This window comes from Choloepus didactylus, chromosome 1 (assembly GCF_015220235.1).
Source record: "Choloepus didactylus isolate mChoDid1 chromosome 1, mChoDid1.pri, whole genome shotgun sequence".
In the NCBI taxonomy this organism is placed as follows: Eukaryota; Metazoa; Chordata; class Mammalia; order Pilosa; family Megalonychidae; genus Choloepus; species Choloepus didactylus.
The window spans coordinates 221,652,705-221,676,416 of record NC_051307.1 but is presented as its reverse complement, the minus strand read 5'-3'; the positions used below and the strand labels follow the sequence as shown (position 1 = coordinate 221,676,416).

Below are 23,712 nucleotides of genomic sequence, written 5' to 3'. Positions count from 1 at the left end.
CTTGAGACAGACCTACAGAATAAGAAAAATCTGAAGGGTATGGCTCCCAAAAGGCTTTTTTTTTTTTTTAAATCTCCTGAACTATTTCACACTTAAATTTAAGAACCACTGCTGTGGCTACTTACCTTTTAATGAAGCAGAACATTTGAAATGAATTCTTCCTTTAATTTCTATTTTAGGATTTAAAAGAGAGATATCAGTAATATTTAAGGTGCCGAATTTCATGGATTCCAATTGCAATGGGAATTTAGGTTTTGTTTCTGAATGAAACTACATTCCCTTAATCAATCTGGTTCTGTTTTTTTTTTTTTTTTTCCTTTTAGTCCATGTCTCTCTACTATCCTTTGTGTAAAATGTTCCTCATTCGTTTTTACCATCCTCTTCATCTACAAGCTCTCTACAAACAGCATGTCATTGGCCCTCCCTTGTTTGTACCATTACACCTTGTTTTCCACCTGTAATCTTTTTGGCTGGCCTTGTTCCTGACTGTGCCTTCCCTGGGTTAATGACGTTTCTTACTTTCCCCTCTTTTTCATCCTATCACTACTGCTCTATACTTGTCTCCCCTGAATTCTCTCCATGATTTCTCTCAAGACCTCTGCCCTTTTGTCAGAGGAGAAAGTTTTAGTTTTAGATCCCTTTTCTTTTGGGTACCTTATAATTTAAATAAACTGCTGAGAAATGTCATCAAAATTAATTATTTTAATGCAATATTGAAGAGGGAAAAATAACTTTAGCATAACAGTTCTTTCCATGCTACTAGCAAAAACTCTATTGAAACATTGGTTAAAATGGTTGTAAGAAGCAGCAACAGGGGTATTACCTATGTACATAATGAAAGGCCAAAGTTTCTTTCCCTGAAAATTCAAGAAATCTGTTATCCATTAAAAAAGAAATAACGAAACAAAATTCACAAATGCCCTTTATTTACATCTAGTATTAGGGATTTTTATTCCTGATATGCAGCAGCATGATCTCAAATATGTTATTCATGAAAATCAGGGTTGTTTCTTTAAAAATTCTATTCAGCTCAGCTGGTTATAATGAGTTTGCATTTGTCAAATAGTTTTTATGCTTAAATGAAAAGGTAATGATAAACAGCCACTGAAGTGCTAGATGCACTATCCCGGTTGCCTCTTCGGCAAATCAGGGCCCCTGGAGTAATCAGTGTGGATATGAAAATGAGCACATTATTTCACGTTAACATACACTGTTTAGATAAAAAAGAAGGCACGTGAGCCTACTGATATTTTTATTTTCCTTCCTGGAATGATTAACTGAATAAGAAACAGTATAAGCAAAGTATTTTAAATCCAAGGTTCCAACATAGAGTTTTAGAACTTAATACTTCAAATGTATGCAACATTTAGAAGTGCTACATCGTTATCTTCTAGCTCAAATAATAAGCTGGCATACCTGACTTCCATTCTACTAATGGGGAAATCAGGGATATAAATACTAAAGAAACAAACACAAAAAGATTTCTTAGTCAAGTAATGAGGGCATGGTAGATGGCAGTCACTGGGCTCTCCAGCACTTCAGAAAGCATCTCATTGGCAAAACAGGACCTATCATATTCCCCTGTTCACAGATAAAGAAACCGATGCTGTTAAGTAACTTGCCAAGGTCACAGAGCTTTTACATTGCAGAGTGAAAACTTGAGTTCAGTTTGTCTGATGCCTTCCTCCTTGCTTCAATATGATACCAGACAGTATCTATGCTTTTGATAGTGCCATTGCCTATGGCCATAGGTACCGCTCAAGCAGGCCACATTGCAATTTTGACAAGGAAAAAACAGTAAATAGCTGTTTATTAACCCTTTTGCAAATGCCTCTTCCATATGTTGTGGCTGACCTATACCACTGACGGAGCTGGGTTTTGTACCATTGTATCATGACTCTCTGAAAGAGTCATCACCTCCATCCACCATTTATCGGTTCTTCATTCTACATTTAGAACACTGTGGGCCAGCATTCGAGTCACCAGGAAACTTCTTGAAAGAGAGGTGTACACTTCCTTAGTCACCCGTTAGTCATGAGTATGTGAGTGTGTGTGTGTGTGTGTGTGTGTGTGTGTGTGTGTGTTGGTTATTAAACTCTTAAAGACTCCATTGAAAAGATTATTTAAAATGTAGATCCCAGACCCTACTGTAAGTGATTCTGATTAACTAAATCTAGGGTACAGCCCAGGAACCTGCATTTTTAAAGCACTAAAACAAAATATAATTGTTCCCTGACTACTTTCCTCTACTCTCTTCCTCAAGACAACCACTTTAAATTGTTTTAATACTTTCATCTGATATTTACACATCTCTAAAGTTCTACAGTGATATCAAGATATGTTACCAAGTCTCAGGGATCTTCTAACCCATACCTCAGATGGGTTCTGGTGCTCCACATTTGATACCAAACAAATATTTATGAAGAATCCACTAGGGAAAGAAAAAAATAACATTTATTAAGACTCTGCTATGTGCAATGTTTTTACATATAATATCTCAATGAATATTGAGATATTATATGGAATCACAGGAATATAAGGAGGTAGCAGTGGGATTTGAACCTAAGCCAGTCTGATTGGAAACCCAGGACTTGTCACAGTCAAGAACAGTGCAGAAGGCTGTAGTAGAATCCAGGTTCTCTGCCCTCAAAGAGCTTCCTATTTGGAAAGAAAGGGGTGAAAAGTACTTTAGGAGGTACTCCATAAGTGTGGTTCATTCCACATGTATTTATTGAGTACCTCCTCTAAGCCTAGCCTAATGCCACGCATTGGAGATAAAATGTGAATGGTCATTTATTTCTTCTGTGTCCCTTGCTGCAGAGAAGGCAAAATGTGAGTATGCAGGTTGAAGACACTGAGTAGTCATTTATGTGAGACTTGGATCCCAAAGTCAAGAACATTCACTTGAAATAGGAAAATTCATAATGACTCTATCCAGCCTGGAATGCTCCCAGTTATGTACCAGTAAATAGTGAACCAGTTAAAGACTGCCAAATGTACTTGAATGTTATTCTGAAAGCCTCTCCCCACTCCTTTCCAAAAATCACACCCCAATAAAACACTCATCAAAGACTGTGTTAACCCTTCAACCTTTCACTCTAAAAACCCACTTTCCTTTCAAACTCCTTTGAGCCTCCACTGGAAGAAAAGTGACAGCAGTGAACTCCTTACCAAAGTAAGATCTGATAAATTCCACATTTGGTCTTTATCCTTTTAACATGTTCAAAACTCTCAACAACTTGCAACATTCAGTCTGCAAACATTGATGAGAATCTCTGTCCCAGCCTGGCTTGAGAGCAAACCCAATAGCGGTAATGGTGAACAAGATGGAAACTCAAGTCTACTTATGTCAAGAGGAGTGTGTGCAGTGGAGTGGTTGGAATCTACTCCCAAGCTGTGTGACCCTGGACAAGTTACATAATCTCTGTGGTCCAGTTCTTCCTCTGGAAAAATGAGAATATTAGGGCTGATTTGCAGGATTCTCGTGAGGATTAAATGACCCATATTCAGAAGCAGCAAAGTGTAGTAGGAAAGAACATAAGATTACAACTGAATAATAATAAAAAAGAATCCATGGGTCCAAACTGACACACATGAATAAAAGAATAAAGAAATGTGGGAGAAGGTAAAACTCAGAGTACAATGTAAACTAATAAATGTAGAGAAAAATAGAGTTAGAAAACCACCATTTTGCAACCATAATAATAATTGATTCAAATAAGAATGGATGCTAAATCTAATAAGTAAAATTTTGATGAGGAAGGGGCTATAAATCTGTCTCCCTCCCTCTCTCTCTTCCTCCCTTCCTTCCCTCTCCTATTCTCTCTCTCTCCCTCTCTCTGCCAAGAATGATAAAACAAATGGGGCAAATGTAAATAATTTGTGAATGTGGGTAAAGGATATTTGGACGTCTTTTGGTCAAATTCTTGCAAATTTTCTGTAGATTTGAAATTCTATCATAATAATGTTTCAAAAGAAAGGAGGGAGGTAAAAGATCTAGTAGCATCAATTATCTTGTTTTGTTACATTGTACCTTTTTCATGATCATATACTCAAGAATGAGTAAGGTTAAAAAGAAACAAAAAAGTTTTTAAAAAGGAGGAAAAGAACAGCAGGAGCATGGCTTTGAATCTCATGTCTACCCCTTACAGCTCTGTGACCACGGGCAAATTACCTAACTTCTCTGTGCCTTAGTTTCTTTTTCGGTAAAATGGGGATTTTATACTTGTACCTACTTCAAAGGCTGCTATGAGAACTAAGTAAGTTCATATTTGCAAAGTGCATGGCACATATTGTCATTTTTATTCCATGTACACAGATATACAGGAAGCTCCAAATAAATATCTGCTCTTGTTATGACTATCCTGGCCACCGCCTGCTTAAAATCGTTCAGTAGCTTTTCACTGAATTTAGGTTAAAGATAAAAATTCTCACCAAGGCCTACAAGTCTCCATCGACCCCACCAGACCGTCTAGACCCCTCGAACTCCAGGCTGCAGGCACCTGGCCTCCCTCTTTATTCCTTCCAGCCTCACCTCAAATACTGCTTCCCTAAGCAAGGCCTCTGGGGCCCCAGGACTTATCCAGGGGCCTCCGTTAGATGGCATCAGCTCTGTGGGCCGGTCCTGAGAGCGCTCACTGCAATTAATAATTTTCGCTTTTCTGTTTTCCACGGTGGCGGGGCTTGGGATATGGTTTTGCCCACAACAAATCACTGGGATAGCACAGTGGGAAGGCCACCATATCTTCTGAAAGCTGAATGAAAACTTAAGAAACGGAACGGGAATACGCGCCTGCCGGCCGGGGGGAACAGCGGAACGCCTGGGGAGAAGGAGCAACCAGGTGCAGGTCCCGCGGGTGCTGCCGGGCCCTCCAGGAGCGCGGGGGCGGCCCGGGGGGAGGGGGATGGTCCGGGCCGGTCTCCTCCTCCTTCCCCTCCCACTGCTGGCGCTCAGTCCAGCAGCCTCGCGCCGGGTTTCCTGTTTAAGATGGCGTCTCCCGTGGCAGTGCAGTCCGGGAAACTTCTGCGAGACCTGGTGTTCCGGCCCCCCCTCCTGGCGGCCAGGTCCCAGGTGAGCGGGGCCTCGTGGCAGGAGCCGCGGGAAGGGTGCTGGCTGAGGCGCCCGCGCAGCCCGGGCTCTCCTGGACCGCCTCCTCTTCTTCTCCCGGCCTCCCGTGCGTGGCCCCTCAGGCGCCTCACCTCAGGAGGCGACGCGTGGCGCTGCGCCCAGGGCGCAGGGGAGCACCCGAACCCCCGCTCGGGTGGGGGAGGCAAAGGCCTGAAGGGGGACGACGGTCGGGGTATCCCAAACTGTGAAAGACCCAACTCTCAGGAGACGCTGAGTACCGTTACCCGACCGCAAGGTGAAGGTGCCTGGCGCTGAGTGTTGAAGAAAAGTTCCTCAGACCGCGTTGTTGCGTCCTGGAGGCTTTACTCGTTCAGCCTTTGAATGTCCCTAGGTCTGAACGCATTTCTTAGACCGCGAGATAAGCTTGCCTCAAAAGCTATCCCAGCCCCTCACCTTCTAGAATTAACTTTCTGCAGGCTGCCTGCTTTTGCAGATTTCGGGGTGGGAGAGGTGCCTGATTTGATGAAATCCCCGGGCAAGGCGAATAGTGGGAAATTTTCTTCCTTCTTTAAATGAAAAAAATCATTCCGTATCGGAAAAACGTATCAAGATCATTGGCCCCGTCCAGCTTACCGTTTATGGAGGATAAAACCTGACGGCCAGTGGTGCATGCTGAATAATATTTGAACTTGGCCTCCAATAGATTTTACCTTCAGTGGGTGACAAGCTTTGCAGTAGCCTGAAGGCCTTTGGGGCCTTATTCTCCATAGATAATCTCTCTCCCCTTTTAAAGAAAGGACAGTCTAGGCCTTAGCCACAGCAGAATAACGTCCTTGACTCTTCTCTAAGTTCTAATTGATGAGACGCAAATTATCACTTGTGTAATTTTAACCAGGATAAGCATAGTATAGTTTTTAAGAAAAAATTTTAGGAAGCTACTAATAATTTTTCTGAGTTGCTCTAAGCTTTATTTTGACATCTGTGAAGTTTTTTTTTCTCCCTATTTCATTTCCTGACTTCCCCTTTCTCTGTTTTTTGTTAACGTAAATTTAAAAGGTGCTAATACTTATTACTATAATATCCTTAATAGGCGTTTGACAGTATGGTGGGATAGCAAATGGAATGGCAGTTTTGTCTAATTAAAATCTCTAATAACTATTGTAATAGAGTAAGAACACCTTCAGGTGATAAGTCCTATTCATTATTTAAGTGTGACAAAGAACAGAAACTACAGTGCTAACTGTGAGTGTAGACTTAAACTGATGAGAAACATGGTGCCCAGGGCTGTGAAAACTCAAGAAAAGGAAATAATTGCACAAAGAAACCTAAAATGCAGAGTGGTTAGCTGAAGTATGATAAGGAGTCTTGCCTAACCAAGGAATGGGAGCCTGGACACAATCTTGGAGAGAAACTGGGTGGGGACAGATGCTTTGGCAGGAAGAGGGGCTGCCAAATAGATGTTACCTCGCTCCATGTGGCTACTCCATTTACATACTTGTGGATGATTTTTTATCCTGTAAACACAAGGCTTAGAAAATAATAGTAATTTTCATAAGATGGGAATAGTTCACAATGCCCAGGAACCAGAAATGGGTATTAGCAAGCATCTAATTCAAGGAGCTGGTTTTACAGGTAGGAAAATTGAGATGCAAGGGTGAATGAATGGTTTGCTTGTTCAAGTTTATAGAGAGAAGCTATGGCAGAGCTGATTCCCAAGTAAAGGTTTCCTTATCATTCCCACCACACCAGAATGTTGCTTGGTGAATGTAGGTTTTCTCTTGAAAATACCTTAGGCCAATATGTGTCAGTCTGCATACCAACAGTGTGTAACAACCAAGTCACTAACACTGCTGACACATTTGCATATTCATTTTTTCTTTATAAACATCTTAAAATTGGTCATAAAAATAGGTGACTGTTGTTTGTGACTTGGAAGGAACCTAATTTTCAAAATCTTGGGTGTTTCTTAGCATCCGCTCCATGCAAGTCTGATTTGAAATTGTACCTATCTAACTCCTTGCCCAAGGCAGACATTACAATTGAACATGGCCCATTCTTTGCTCCAAACTTGGGAATAACTTAAGAATCTTCACCCAGTGTCTCAGAAATCTGTTGCCACCATTGGCCTAGGCCTATTCTGTGCCAGGCCTTATGCAAAACTGTTATAGAGAGATAAGAGTCTCTGCTTTGAGAAGTAACTTGAGCCAATTTCACAAAGATTCTCAGAAAAGGACACTTTATCTCCCCTTCCCTGACCATGGTTAAACTTAACATTTAACATATCTTCCTAATGCTTAGTGTCAGTGAAGTTTTTCTATTTTTTCTTCTCCTGTCTTCACTATTTTGACTTTTGATTGATGTTATATCCTTGAAGGGTCTCCTTTAGACATTTCTTGTTTTACATGTATTTTTTATTCAACCCATACCATCTGGCAGGACTTGTCTAAGCCCTGCAGATTTGGGAGTGGTGAACAAGGCTGTTAGAGTCAATCCTTGGCCACGTGACACTTTATTTTAATGGGGGAGGAGATGACTTCAGCCAGTGATAAATACTACAGAGAAGATAAAACAGGTCATTAGGTGGAGAATGAGTAGCTTAGTAGCAGGGTGGATGTACATGGGATGATAGGGGAAAACCTGTTTGGTGACGTAGCCTTTTCTTTAATTGTTTTACTGAAGTATAACACACATACTGGAATGTGTATATATCACAAGTGAAGTGAATTTTCGCAGACTGAACACATGCATGTAACCAGATCAAGATTAAGAATCTAATCATTTGGCAGCAACCCAGAAGGCCCATGGTGCTCCTTACTGTCATTGCTTACCTGTCCCGAAAGCCCCCCGACTCACAACAGCATACGCTAGTTCTGTTTTTTTTTTTTGTACTTTACGTAAATGGAATTATGCCATATGCATTCACATACTCAACATTTCTCAACATTACTAACCTTAAAATTATCCTGGAAGTGACTGATGTTTGAGCTGAGACTTGAATGATGAAAAGTGGCCAGACTGTGAGACCTGGGGGGGACAGGTGTATTAGGCAGAGTAGACAGCAGGTGTCAAGACCCTGGGATGGGAATGAGCTCAGCATGTCCAAGGAGAGCAAAAGAAGGAAAGAGTTGTAGTGGGCGATGTCCAAGAGATAGGCATGGGCCAGATCACCTGGGAATTTGTAGCGTCTGGTAGAGTTTTAAGGGCTTAATAAATAAGTGACTTGTCCATGGTTATACAGTTAGTAAAAAACGGTGGGGCTTGAATCCCAGTCCTAGTTGCAGCCAGAGTATAGACATTTACTTACTGTATTCCCTATTTATAACTGTAGGCTGGCTCTAAGACTTTTGGGGGAGTGCTCAGTGAACTCACCACTCCAGGAAAGGACTAACACACAATTCTTTTCAGAGCACCACAGACAGGGGCCATGTTGCTGCATCCAAAAATCAACCAGAACAGGATGCTGTGATATTTGGCAGCATCAAAAAGCATGACCCAACCCTCCTGGGCACAGAGATGAGGCCCATGACCCCTAATGGTCATGTCTTAGGGGAAATTATTAGCTGAGGGCACTGAGATTGAAATAGTTAATAGTAATTCTATGCATGGTAATGTTGCTTTTTGAGACATTTCCCCTTTTATTATGGCTGAAAGAAGGTCACTGAGCTATTCTGTTGTAACAAAAGTATAGGGAGTGTCTCAGGCCCCCAAGCCCTGGAGTCTTTGTTGTGTAATTTTCTGAGAATCCCAGATCTGTCCAGAAACTTGGATAGGAATGTATAGTGTCAAAGGAAACTGCTTAAACCCAGGCCTCTGCTGTTATATAAGTCAAAACGAATGGCTCCAACTTAATTCTCTTTTCTTTCCGGAAGTGGGAGGAGAAAGATGGATGCCTGGCTTTTAGAAGCTAAGGACTAAAGGTTATGTGTAAGTTCTTATCAGCTAAATGAGGTTGTGAAGACTGCATTGTAAGTTGTGACTTACCTGTATCTGCTTTCTTGCCTAGAAGAATAAATACCTGACTTTTTTCTTTTGTTTTCTTTTTTAAATGAAGTAAAACTGCAGTTTTTGAGGTTAGAATAGAGAATCCATCTCAAATAATTTAAATGCTGAACTATTCCCTTCTGGATGGGAAGGACCTTTAAGTGATAGCTTGTGTTCCAAATTGGTTTTGCTTACTGGGATTGAGTACATAGACCCACAGTAGAGAGAACTTTGCTGCCTTGTACCCTGACCCAGTTCCACAGGCACAGAGCCCAGAATGTCACTGAAATAAGTCGTATTTTGGGGCAGAAAAGAAATTACATCAGATCATTTGTCCTTCAACTCCCTTTACTTCTCAACTTGGAATTATCTCTTGATACATCGCTTTTCTGTTAGTTGGTAGAAACGTTTTACCTGAAGCAACTGGAAAGGTTTGTACAAGTTAGGACATATGATAAAATAAATGTTAATGAAATTTGGGGAACTGGTACTGGGAGTTAGTCTGGTGAAGAAGGTGGAATGGACCTCATGCGAAGGCAGAAGGGGACATGGGGAGATGAGAGGAGTCTTTGCGATAAGGAAGGAAGAGCAGGTAAGTAATAGCAGATGTTGAGGGATGATGGGGATCGTTTCGGCAGCGAGGAATGAAAGGGCTGTAGAAAGCCCAGAACTAGATAGAGTATAAAACTACATCATTGAAAATCAAGTAAATCTTGTTAATTCAGCAAATATTTTCTGAGCATTTGCTGTGTGTCCAGGGCTATTTCTGTATTCTCCCGGAAAGCAGAGACTGTATTGATTTAGTTCTTCACTGTAAACCCAGTACTTAAGAAAATGCTGGACATATATAGATGCGCTAAATAAATGAGTGTTGCATGATTGAGTGAATGCAGAAAGAAAAAGTAGAGCCTCTACCATCAAGGGGCTCACTGTCTTGTGGAAAAACTGGCGTGTAAGCCAGTAATTATACTACTGCATAGGGGAGTTGCAGGAGAGCTGTGTTCTTAGACTTCTACACTGGGGCATTTGCAGTTCCCTCCTACGATCGCATGCTGAGATTTTTTCATTCAGCTCTTTGCTTCAGTGTTACTTCTTCAGACAGGGCTTTCCCAAATTGTCTTACTTGTCTCCTCTCTGAGAATTATTCTCTATCCCTTTACCTGCTTTGTTGTACTTTATAATACTTAACTCTACCTGGTGTTTTAATATGTGGCTTGTCTTTGCTTGCTTGTTTATTGTGTGTCTTTCTCCCTCCCCCCAAATGAAACAGTGTAAGCTCCAGGAAAGCAAAGATTTTTTCTTAAGCACTGCCTTTTCCCCACCTGGCTTAAATAATTATTAAGTAAGCATTTGTGGTCTAAATTAATCAACCATTAGAGTGGGGTGAATGGAGAAGAGAGAGGTAGATGAATAACAGAAGTTGAAGGATGATGCTGATCACTTAAGCAACTTAGGGAGGAAGGAAGAAGCTGTAGAAAGTCCAGTTGTGAAAGGGCTTTCCTGATAATAGAGCAATTCCTTGAGCATTTAGTATGTGTTAGTCCCTGGCACATTATTTCTTTAACCTCTACAACATCACTGCAATGGAGATTGTACTGTCTCCATGTTTCAGATAAGGGAATGGAAGCAAAGAGAGATCATGAAACTTGCAGAAAATCCCGATGCCAGGGAGTTACCTGCCTTATGCTGAGAACCACTCTAATAAACCACTGTGCTATGTTGCTGAAGAAACCTGTTTGGGCTGAACCATCCAGTTAGACAAATTTCTTCCCTTTTCCATCTCTTTGCTCATGAGTGACAGGTGTCTTTGGTCATTTGGGTGTGCTTGGGCACAGTTCATCTCTCCAGACTCAAAAATAGTGCCTGCCTTCTCTGGCTTCAGGGTTAGGGAAACAGGGCAGCAGGGAGGTTAAGGGAATAAGCTGTGAAGTAAGACATAATTCAAATTCTGTCCCTCTTTTTCTAAATGTCTGCCATGTTCTTGCTTTGCAGCCTAGAACAATTTATTTGACTAAGCCTCAATTTACTGCTCTTTGAAAACGGGATTTTTCTCACAGATGATTGTAAAAAAGTAAGATGATATATAAAACATGGTGATTATTTCCCTTTCAGTAAATTGGAAGCTAAATTTGATTTTTTTTTGTTAAGCTAAAATACTTTTCTGGATTCAGTAAACATTTTTTGTGTGTGCCGTCTCAGGGTTAGGCATTGACTTGGTGCTGCCATATATTTTATTTCATTTAATTCTTGCGATAACTAGGAAGCAGAAGTGATTATTCCCCAGTTTGTATATGGGGTGCCAGACCTGAGAAAGATGATAGATAGACTGCCCAAGGTTATACATCTAAGAGTAGGGATTCGAGCCCAGACTGACCTGCTTTCTGGTCCCTAGTTATCTTCATTGTGCCACAGATGGGAGGAAGGTCTGCTGGGGCACAAAGTGGCAGTGGGGAGGGTCACATGGGGAGCTCAGTTGCATCATCCTGGTTGTTGCTCATTCCAGAAACGTTTGCAGGCTCAGTGTTAACTTATTAGCAATGGCTTCTGGACCTCATGTGCATTAATTTGGGGGAGGGGGGGTGAGGCACCAAAAGACTAGACCATGGTTACAGTGTACCAACTTGAATATGCTCTTCACTATCTGTATAGCACACAGCACTGCTCTCAGGTGTTTGGGAATCTTGGAGAAACTGTGAAATGTTGTTGCCTTTGCAGGGTGGACTTTGGGGGATGGTAATGGAGGGTGCAGGTTGCTGGAATTCTGAGTTCAGACTTTGATCAGTGTGCTGAGCAAGTGGCCAGCTTTTGCCCCTTTCTAGAAATGATTCTGAAAGAGTAGCACTTAGGCGGTAGTCATGAAGGTATAGATTTCTAACATTTACCTCTAAAATTTATTTTGATTTCCAAATTGGAGGGTTTGGTGTAATACAGAAATTGATTTTGGGGACATAGCAAAGCACATTGATTAGGTCTGTGAAAGTTTGGGTCCTTTGACTGGAGGACCTGGTATCTCTTTCTCTGTCCCCATCAGTTGCTCCTCATGCTTGTCCCTTTCCATTTCTCTGCTCTTGGGTCCAGTCTTGTGACTTGAGGGCACTGAGGAAGTTCAGGAGAGCTGCCCTGTAAAGTTTGGGGAGTGGTGACAGATGTGGCTGGAGAGGTAAGTAGGGGCAAAATTCAGCTGGTCCTTGTGAGCCCGGTAATGGAGCTAAGGCTTGTGTTGGAGGGCAGTGGGGAGCCATTGAAGGATTTTAGATAGTGGAATGTCAAGGGCATGCCTTCAGGTCAAGGAAGGTGGAATGGAGGTCATTTGGGAGACTGCTGCACTGACTCAGTACTATTAGTGTACATGTCCAGAAAATAGGCATAAATCAGGGCTAGGATCAGACTGCTCTCACTCCACCATCTTGGCTGTGGTGGGCTCCCTTAATCAGGACACTTTTGAGAGTAAAGTGAACACTGTGAAGAGTTTCAGAGAGACAACAGGTGGAAACCAGAAGAGTCTCTGGAAAACCAGATGTCATCACCCTAACTAAAATGGGTCAAATGGTGGCATTGGGAATAGGAGAGAAAGATTGAGAGTTATTAAGGAAATAGGCTAGACAGGACCCATGATTTCCCTGCCGTGTCCCCATTCCTGGCCTTCTGGTCTCTGCCATTTAGCAGAAAGGTGATAAAAGGCTGCCATTTACTATTCCTGAGCAGAGAGAGCATGAGGAACTACTCTAGTTATAAAATACCCCTGCTTATCTTTGCTCATGGAATCCTGTACTCTCTTCCTATACCTAGGTGTTCTCTGGACAGGCATTTAAACAAAACGCAAATAAAAGAAGACAAATAGAAAGACCCATAAATGTGCCGGCCTTTAAAAGCACAGGTGTCTGATGCCAGAAATAAAGGCAAACAATAAAATGCCTCACCAATATGGACTAACTACAATGTGTAAACTCAGAATTGAATCTTAGAACACAGGCTAAGAGGGGAACAATTATTGTAATGGTCCCTAGATTGTAAGCTCTTACAGCAGTCAAATCTATTCCTGAATTGTAATGGCTGTCTCCAAACTTTGAGATGCTTATCCCTTAGTGTATAACCTGATTGGTCTCTGGAATATTGGGTATCTGTGACACCTTAAACTCAGAGCTAGAGCTCGGCAGATATGAACATCAGTATTTACGCATACAGCAACTGTTTAAAAAAAAAAAAAAAACTGAAAGAGCCCAGACTTAGATTAGAGATATGAACGAAGCAGATCTGGTTAAGACTAGGGCAAACCGGGCCAAAGGGTAAAGGTTGAAACTGACTGTGTTTTAAAACTTCAACTTCCATGTGAGACCAAGAGAAGAGATGTCTATTTGGTGCAGGATCTATATTTTCTAAACAGTATAACTCTACAGTCAGTTTATTCAAACACCACAACTACATGGAACTTTGACTAGGAAGTGAGATATGGTAGGTTAGTATAAGTTAGAGTGAAATAGTGACACATCCCAAAGTAATTTGGGCAGAGAATAAAAATATATTTACAGGGCCCCCCTGAAGAGCTGGGGGAAAGTGCGGAAGTGTTGTTCTTCCTCACCTGGACTGATGCTGATGTTGTCACGGATATTGGGACTGGTGGTTTGATGTGCTGAGCCCTCTATCTTGGGACTTGCCCTTATGAAGCTCATTACTGCAAGGGAGAGGCTAAACTTGCATATAAGTTGCCTAAGAGTCTCCCCCTGAGTACCTCTTTGTTGCTCAGATGTGGCCCTCTCTCTCTCTCAAATTAAGCCACCTCAGCAGGTGAACTCACTGCCGCCCCCCCTACATGGGATCTGACTCCCAGGGGTGTAAATCTCCCTGGCAACGTAGGATATGACTACCGGGGATGAATCTGGACGCCGCATCGTGGGATTGAGAACATCTTCTTGACCAAAAGGGGGATGCAAAATGAAACGAAATAAAGTTTCAGTGACTGAGAGATTTCAAATGGAGTCAAGAGGTCACTCTGGTGGACATTCTTATTCACTATGTAGATAACACCTCTTAGGTTTTAATGTATTGGAATAGCTAGAAGTAAATACCTGAAGCTATCAAACTCTAACCCAGTAGTCTGGACTCCTGAAGATGATTGCATAACAATGTAGATTACAAGGAGTGACAGTATGATTGTGAAACGTTGTGGATCACACTCCCTTTATCTAGTGTATGGTTGGATGAGTAGAAAAATGGGGACAAAAACTAAATGAAAAAAATGATTTGGGTTTTCTTTTTTACTTTTAGTGTTTATTCTTACTCTGATTCTTTCTGATGTAAGGAAAATGTTCAAAAATAGATTGGGGTGATGAATGCATAACTGTATGATTGTACACTATGGATGATTGTATGGCATGTGAATATATTTCAATAAAGCTGAATTTAATTTAAAGGAAAAAAAAAAAAAAAAAGCACAGGTGTCTAAATCTGTAAACAGTGAAGAGCTTTCCCAAGCCCCAGGACTGCCGTATCTGATGTTAAGGACATTATAGGCCCTGTACGAATGATGTAAGCTGGTGTAATTTATTTTCTTCCATGCTCTCAGTCTTGCATGTAGGACTCGGTTGCTTACTAAGCATTTGGTTAAAAGAAAGAGACCGATTTGGGCTTATTACAGGGGGGGTAATAAAAGGGTTTATTGAAATCAACAAGTTCTAGAACTTGGCTAATCTCCTATTTGGTTGGTTCCTTTGAGCCTTTTTCTGCTCTGTAAACTGGTGGCTTGCTCATGGTGACATCTCTCTAACTTCTTCCTGCATGTGACTTTGGCTGTCCATTCCCACACTCATGCCAACCCCGTCCCCTCAAAGCACCACTCAGCTCCTACTGTCTACCAGAATTTTATAGTTCAAATTAACAAGAAGATCTCATTGGTTCATCTCATCCTTTTGGACTCAATTTTGTGTCACTGGCCAGCTGAGAGATTGGCTGATTTTGAGTAAGGTATCTATCTCCATCCCACCACCTGAGGCTGAGATCTATAGAGAGCAGCTTCATGGCCAGTTGAGGAGCAGGGAACATGTTGGAGGGGTGGCCTGATCCATGGAGGGCACCATTTTATGTTTTGCCCTTCATGGAGTGCCACTAGGTTTATCTTTTTCAAGTTCATGTGATCATGTTTGTCTTGTTTCCTTTTTTACTTTCCCAGATTTCTGAAGAGTGTTTTACTAGTTACTTTTCTAGTCTGACCTGAGTTAATTCACCACAGAGATTAAGGTTTTAGAAAGTTCTCTTTTTACTTCTAGGAGTAGAGAATTATTAAGTGGGAAAATGGGTACCATGGGAAGCCAGCTCCTCCATCCAAATGGCCAAGCAACTATTTCCAAGACAACAGGCTTTGCACAGGCCTGGATCCCTTCCTCACCTTTGCTGAGAACCGTAGTTTGGGTTGAAATAACCCAGCTTTTTGTGGTTTACCTCCTGTTTATGCCCCCCAGAGAGAGGAGGATTTGCTTGGGTCACTTGGCCATTAGTCAGTAAGGAGCTCCCCTATTGGGTAGATCTCCTTCAAGCCATCTGCAGAGGCTGCTGGCTCCTTCAGGCTGCCTTGGCTTCTGCCCCGGTCCCTGGGGCAGTTGGCAGGACCTAAGATGCCACGCTTCATTTCACTCAAACCACGTCATTGGTAGGGAGGCCATTTAATTTATCTTTAGAACTGGGACATGTTTGAGAGTGAAAGGGTGTACTATTATTAATTATGACAGGGTAATAGGTGTATACCAGGACTGGAACCAGACTGCCTGGGCTCAAATGTTGCTGTCGACACTTGGCTTGGGGAACTTGTGACAGTTATGTATTTTCATGTAAGACACACTTTTTTCTTTTCTACACTTCAACATCTCTGAAAGCTGATGTTTTAGGCTTGTGTCATAGATTGAGTGGCAGGTTTTCCTCCAATGGCATGTAAAAATTGTGTGTCTTCCAGTGGTACATCTTACATTGTTGGAATCTTAAATTTGATGAAATTTGGAAATTTCCCCATGCTTTGGCTTCCTCATCTGCAAAATGGAGAGAGTTATAGTACTCGCCTCCCAGAGTTGTTTTGAGGATTGACTGAGGTCTTGTCTGCCATCTGAGCCTGTGCCCTAAATGATCAATACGTGTTAGTTACTGGTCTTGGCATTATTATAATTAAATTAGAATATCAGGGAGGCTTTATTTTGTTAAAAAGCCTCCTTCAGTGTTTTCCTTGCCTTCCTCCTAAATCTCTCAGCCTTGTGTCTTGCAAGGCAGATGAAGAGCTAGTAGGGCTGGAGTAGAGAATCAGCAGGGTCAGGATGGGGAAATGACATGGAAGAAGAGAGCAGAGCTCTCTTGTCCATGACTTTTATATGCTCAGTAGTGGAGGAATAAGGTAAAATCTATTGGAAAAAGGACCCTTTAAACCCACAGCACTGATTGGGACTGGAGAACCATATTTTACGTCTCTCAGAAAATGCTAAGGTTTTCCCATTATCAGAGATCTCCTCGCCTTTTTATAAGGAAAATCTTTATCCTTTGCTTTCTGCCATAATCTGCTTATGCTTCCCTAACTGCAGTGGAGATGTTGTGTTACACTGCCTGGATTTTGAAGGACTTAAAAACTTATCTTCGAAAAGAAGGGGGAAAAACATGTTTAATATTCATTTTCAATGCAGCCTCAGGGCTAACGTAGGCCTTTAATAAGTAATGCAAAGAAATCTGAGTTATTAATTATTTTTGATTAAGAGAGAAAAAAACTGAATAGTGTTTCTTTGTTAAGATTCAGAGCTTTTTTTTTTTTAAATAAAAAGTGATGTATCACTAAAACTGAAAACCAAAAATTTAGGGAAAAGAAAAATGAATTTCTCAGTTTTTAACTTTTTTATAATGAATGTGAAAAAAATAAATGTGCTACTCAGCTAATTAGAAAAAATAGGTAAATTTTGTGATGGGGGTAAGCTTCTAAACAGATTACTGTCACTAGTTTAAAAATTATGCAGAAGGACTGAGTAGCTGAATGTTGAGTAAGATAGTTTGAAAGGGAGGTGGAAGGCTTTTCTGATTGGTCCTCGGGGAGGTTGGGCCTAAGAATGCTTTAGGATTAGAGTACCAAATCCAAAACTCCTAGAAGGACGTGTTGTGTTGTGAGTGTATTGCATGCTTTCTTTTTTGCTTAATTTAATTTTATGGTGAGACTTTTATGAGTGGTATAAAATAGACTTTGTGACTATATTTTATATAAAATATAATTTTAATATGGGGAAAGATTACAAAGTTAAATTTTATATAAAGATGAGAGAAGAACATTAAATTTTCCTTTTCCGTTAAGGGATCCCAAGTGAGTACATTTAGTGATGGCAATACATTTTTCTTAATATTGGCAGTGTATCTGTAGTGTTATGTTTACAGTAATCCATAACTTAAAGTATTCCTTTCTCTGTTGATATTTTGTTCTGTGCTACAGGATAAATCTGTGTCCCTCCACATACTTAAGAGCCTTTTTAGGTAAGAAAAGAATCTCTTTCCTGAAACTTTGAAATTTTAAATAAGCAACATTGTCATAATTTAAGAAAAATTAATTATTAATGCAAGGCAGTGTTTTTGTCATTGAATTTTGGGGTGTTGGGGGGGTGGTGGCAAAGATACTGCTTTTTTGATTGAAATTTTGGGCAAGCAAATGCCTTTTATGTTTCTGAAGCCTTGTTTTTGTTTTCCAAAGCTTCTAGAGGTACTAAAACCTTGAACAAGTTTTTATGTGAATGTTCACCTGAGTAGAAATGTTCTCATGTATACTTTGGTCTACAGTTTCAGTTTCCTTTGTCCAGTTAGTGTCTGTTAAGACATACCTTTCTTGTTAAGGAAATTCTGTTAAATATTCATAATCATTTATTCTTTCAATGAATATTTGTTAAATGCAAACCACGTGCATTGTTAGGCCCAGGACGTGGTGGGTTGGTAGGAACCTTGGGGATACGGACAGTTGCTACCTTCAAGGAACTTAGAGTTTGGTCTAGCGTGGGGACTGATTAGAAATGGGCAATTATGCTGAGATGTGATGGGTGCAAAAGAGAGGGCTTCCCAGGGCCCTCCATCCTATGCCTGTTGGACTCACCTATGCAATGGCAATGAGTGGTGTCTGCTTGGATAACCTGATGTAGGGCATGTATAAAAAGACACAGCTGACATTTATCAGGCACATTCTGGGAGCCAAGCCTGCTGTTACACACTTAATGTGGATTATCTCACTGAAACCTCATGACAACCCTAAGAGGTGGGCATCACTATTGTCATTGTAAAGTCCAATTTAAAGAGGAGCAAACTGGTTCAGAAAGTTTAAACCGTGTCCCTGTCACCACAGCTGTTGCATTGTACAATTCCTTGGGAGGCCACTCTCATAGTGTGTGAATGATGCCCACCCACTGTGCAGTATGCAAGCTGTTTGGTCATGCAGAACAGCTCTGGAAGAGGAGCCAGAATTTGGATGCAGGGCCTGACTGCAGAGCCCATGCTCCCTTGTCCTCCCTCCCTCCCTCCTTACATCCCCCCTTCACTTTTTTAGTAGTAACATATACAACTCAAACTTTTCTGTTTTAACCACTTTCAAGTGTACAATTGAGTGGCATTAATTACATTTACAATATTGTGCTGCCATCACTAATATCACAAGAAACCGTATCCGTTAAACATTAGCTCCCTATTTCCCCCTTCTTCTGGCCCCTGGTAAGCTCTCATCTATTTTCTGTCTCTTAGGATTTTGCATATTCTAGGTATTTCATATAAGTGAGAGTGTACAGTACCAGTCCTTTTGTGTCTGGCTTATTTCACTCAACACATTGTCTTCATGGTTGATCCTGAGCCCAGGGTCCTGACTGCTGTGCTCTCCTGCACCTTACTAAAGTTGATCATGCCAGGATCATGCCAGGATTAAAGTTGATCATGCCAGGATTAACTTGAGGGCAGTGATATTCCAGGCAATGGGATGTTAGCGAGTCATTAACTGTTTTATAAAGACTTTGATTAGCATGGGAGATTTAATTAATTCTTCATCAGTCTTCTTCCTAAGTGACAAGCCCTTTGTTAGGTACTGGGCTGAGCAAAATAGACCTTATCTCCACTCATACATAACTTACAATTTAGTGATAAAACATTAAGCGAAAAAGTTGGCTACAAAACTATACATATAAGAAGTTCTAAATTTTGAAAAAAAAAATCTTTTGGGGAATGGAGCCCTGGTGCATCTCATTCTACTATCTTCATCCTGTGCTGTTTTGTTTTGTTTTGTTTTGTTTTTTCTGCAACAGTTCTCAAACTTTTTGCACTTGGAGCCCCTTTTACACTCTTAAAATTTATTGAGGGCCAAAAGAACTTTTGCATATGTGGGTTATCTCTATTGATTTTACTGTGTTAGAAATTAAAATAGAAAACTTAAAAATACTTAATTCATTTGAAAATAATGGTAATAATTCCATCACCTGTTAGCATAACATAGGTTTATAAAAAATTATGTATTTTTGAGCATATAAAAATTTAGTGAGGAGGATGGTGCTGTTTACATTTTCGCAAATCTCTTTAATGTCTGGCTTAATGGAAGATGGCTTGATTCTCATATCTGTTCTGGTGTTCAGTTCATTGTGATGTGCTATTTCCTTTGAAGTTTATGCAGAGAATCCAGCCTCACACAAATTTGTACTTGTCCAAGGGGGCTTAATTTAATAGATATGTCACATAGTTGTGGATAATCGTTTCTAATACTACATTTAAACTTGATCAATGTTAGTTTCTTAAAATTTAGTTATAATGTGGAATCTGAAACTGTATCAATGAACTTTTTGTACACTCTAGACTTGTGAGAGAATGAGAGTGGCGGATGTCATCTCAGTGTTATTATGAAAGTAGTTTGACCTGCAGACCTCCATTAATGGCCCCTGGACCTTCCTGCCTTGAGACAAAAAGGTGTAACTGAATTTTCTGATCCAACATACCTGAAATTATTTGAGCACTTGAGCCTTTGCTTTTCAGCCTAGACACTTTGGGAGTCTCTGAGCTTATCCTAGAGATGTATGACTTCTTTTCTAGCTTCCTGGAGAGCTAGCTCATGAACCACAAGTCTTCTTACTTTTATGCTTCATATATTTGTTTTTGAAGCAAAGCATTGTTTCCATTTACTTTACTCCCCAGACTTCTACTTCAGAAGTTTCTGTCCAGTTCTAAAAGTCAGATCAATTTAAAGGAAAGAGAGTTGCAATTTAGAATATTCAAAGGAATGTGGCACAGACTTGGATGCAATTTCCCAAATAGTATTTCTACAAATATTTTGAACAGCAGCAAGAAATTGGTATAAATGGAGAAATAGAGCCTCACTCATTCAGATGTGTCAATTTTAGTATTTTTCATTTTGCTTACATCAAAAACAACAAACCTCATTATTTTCTGATCTCACCAGTTCTTTACCATTCTCTTTATTCAGTCAGCACATCCAAGGTTAAACAAAGAAAACTACATTTTAATTCATTTGCTATAGGCCTTTTGAAAAAACAGTTACATAACTTAATCCAGCTGATTTTGTAATCAGCATAATACTAAGCACTGTTTTTCTTTAGTAGTAAAAAGTTGAAACAAGAATATCAGCATGCAGTCAAAAGCTGATTATAAATGAACAATAATGAACATAAAAGTGAAATCAATTCTAAGTTATAATGAAAGAAAAAAGAAGAAGGAATAGCAGTAGTTGAGAAGAAGAGGGTGATAAAAAGAAGGTATGCTTTGGCTAGGGGCACATAGTAGATGGAAATTAGCCAGCAAGAATGTTCCATGGAATTTTCAAAAAGTTTTGGAAGATTGGGGAAAACAGTCATCATAAGAGGGTAATAATCGATGTAATTGTGTAGATTACTGCCTTAGATGCAGTCATCTGTATAGAGTCATAGTAAGTTTTTGGGATCAAATCTCCCTTCTGGATGCTGTCAGATAGCTAACTGAGAAAAAGTCCAGTTGTGTCTCTTTCTGGCCCACTGATCATCAGTGTGGCTTTAGGTAAGACTTTCAACCTTTGAGGCTCAGTTTCTTTATTAAACTCTGCTTAACATTTATTGTACATCTGTTATTTACCAGGAATTGTGCTATGTGCTAGATCCTACATGACTGCAAAATGTCCACTAAAGCAGTGCTTCTCAGAATGTGGGGTACAGACCACTCACTGTTCACAAGATGGATTTCGGTAATACAGAGGTGTAATATGAAATGCCAATGAACCACATAGTGAGAAAGGTACTCTCTTTTAAATATCTTTCAAACCTTAGGGTTTTGTCAGGGAGAACGTCTCAGTTCGGTGCAGAGTGCTTTTGCAGTGTTGAGCTCAGAACCTTTTATCTGGACCAGCCAAAACTGAATTGTGTTTTTAAAAGATTGTGTTGATATTATCATTCTACTTCTCCAAACATACATGTAGTGACATGAAGTATACTTTTAAAATAAATTTCTTTAATTTCAAAACAGCAATATAAACATATTAATAAAAATACTGGTGTTCTGTGGAGGTAGCAGGAATTGTGTGTGAGAGATTGTCATTTAGGGTACACTGGTCTGAAGTACCACTAAGTCTTCCATTAGTTTGTGTTCCTTGGAAGCAGATCCTGAGAATGGGGTTGTAGTGAAGGTGATTTTTTAGGAGGTATTCCCAGGAAAAGCTGGAATGGGAGTGGGGAGATAGAAACCAGTTAGGGAAGGAGGCTGAACAGGGTGAGATGAAGCTGAGTGCCAAGGAGGGTAACTTTTCCTTAATTCCACAGGGCAGCTTGGGAGACAGTTTAGTTCACACCCCAGAGTTGTCCCTGATAGAGATAAGGGTGTTGGGTATTTATATACCCCAGCCTTCCCACAGAGATATAAAGTTCCAGGCATATCTGTTTCTTCATGCTCCAGGACAAGTGGGCTCCAGCAGCCCCATGTCGAAGAGCCACTGGGGCTGGCTGTTGGGAGTGAGCAAACAGGGAATCTGTGTGCAAAAATGGTGGAGGGATCCAGAGCATGTGGGTGGAGCACTGATCACATCTGGTACAAGTCCTTTCCAGATCCAAGGTGATGTAATCTGGGTATATACATGAGTATTTGTTTTTCTTAGCATGGGTTTGTGTATGTGTGTGTATTTAAATATAACCATCCTTCAGAAACAGTACTTAGGAGGAAGTGACACTAACATGTTACATAAATGTACATTCATTTTAGGTTATTGGGGTGGTTGATAATTCTTACAGCAAAATTCAGAACCATTCCAGTTAGGATCTTCTGTAATCTTCATAGTGCCCGGAATAGGAATATAGATGCTGTTGAATTTCAAGGATACTTTGCAATATTATGGCCAAACAGATGATTATGGGTTATAGAGTCTAAAAGAATCTGGGTTAAATAGCAGATTTTCCTTCTTTTCCATTTTTTTCTTTACATCTTTATGTTCTCTGATTGCTCTTCTGAGTTGCAAATAGTGGTTCTAGAAGTTGCTACCATAAAAGTTTCTTTTCATATCTAGTAGAAAAGCGATGTCAGACTCCCAATTATCCCACCACAGGAAAGTATATCAATAGATTTAAACACTGGACAATTGCTCTCTTTAGTAAAATGTATTGGAGATGGCAAGTACTTACTCACATATCTCAGCATGCCTCTTAAGCTACAGATATGAAAATAACTTTGAAAGTACATATTGTGGTTAAAATAGAAAATTAAAAGGAATTGAATGGTGAGTTTTGGCTGGGCTTAAAATAAAACCCTGATAGCTTGTGTTGTTTTCTAGAATGCTTATCTTTTTACTAGCTGCTTTACAGTTCTCTGCTTTCTCTTATGTCTGGGCTCCCCTTTTCCTGAAGATGACATTTTGTATACTCTAAGTGCTTTTATCCTTGTTTTCTACAGATGTTGAAAAAATAAATTTCTGATTTTTTGGTGTGTGTGCATTTTTCTCAAATTGGATGGCTACTTTTGGTTTATTCAGAGATCGTTGCAATGAGAATCCTGTCCATTCTTTTCAATATTTTAATTTTTCTTCAGACTGTGCTGAAAGAAATCACAGTATTCTGTTAACATGTCTTTACATTCACAGCTTAAGACAGAGGAGGATGGCTGAAATAAATGTACTGCCAAGGGTTCCCTTTGCTTTATCCTCTAAAAATCTACATTGCTGTATTTTAGTAGACGAGGTGCGTCATTTGCTCTGTATTGCTTCCCAGGGGTGTTTGTCTTTATACACATCCATTGTTGTTCCAGTAGATTATGTGTCTCTTGAGATTTCTTTTCCTGTTTGACTTTTTTTTTTTTTTACATTTTACAAATTTACCTTTTTAATGTACAGTTTAGCAGTTTTAAATACAAAGTTGTGCCGCTATCACCACTATCACTTGAACATTAAATTTAAATTCTCCTTTCTTGGTGGCAGTGATATATAATGGGAGAGGCTTTGGACTTGAATTGAAAGCATCTGGCTACTGTCTTAGTTCTGTCACTTCTTAAATTTGTGTTTTAGACAATTTGTTTAACCCTTGTGTGTCTTGGCTTCCTCATCAAGAGTAGAATAATGTCTTTTGGGTTTTTGTGACGTTTAATTAGCATATTTACTTGATATTTTTCTTTAAATCTACTCACTATTTTTTAAAAATTTAAATCCATTTTTAAGCCTCACCTTAAGCAATAAT

General features: G+C 40.1%; 1 protein-coding gene across 3 annotated transcripts in view; it reads left to right on the top strand.

The window, feature by feature from the left end:
* Window positions 1–4,823: 4,823 nt before the first annotated feature.
* Window positions 4,824–23,712, top strand: part of SUCLG2 (succinate-CoA ligase GDP-forming subunit beta) — a 302,213-nt gene continuing 283,324 nt past the window's right edge. The window contains exon 1 of one of the 3 annotated variants that reach the window (XM_037800053.1): window positions 4,824–4,841. Coding sequence is in view for 2 of the 3 variants with exons in the window: in XM_037800047.1 (XP_037655975.1) it covers window positions 4,988–5,071 (84 nt within the window). In the remaining variant the exon portion in view is untranslated. Of the gene's footprint in view, window positions 4,842–4,944; window positions 5,072–9,590; window positions 9,642–23,712 lie in introns of those variants that run through there. The other 2 variants (XM_037800047.1, XM_037800036.1) reach the window with 2 other exon arrangements.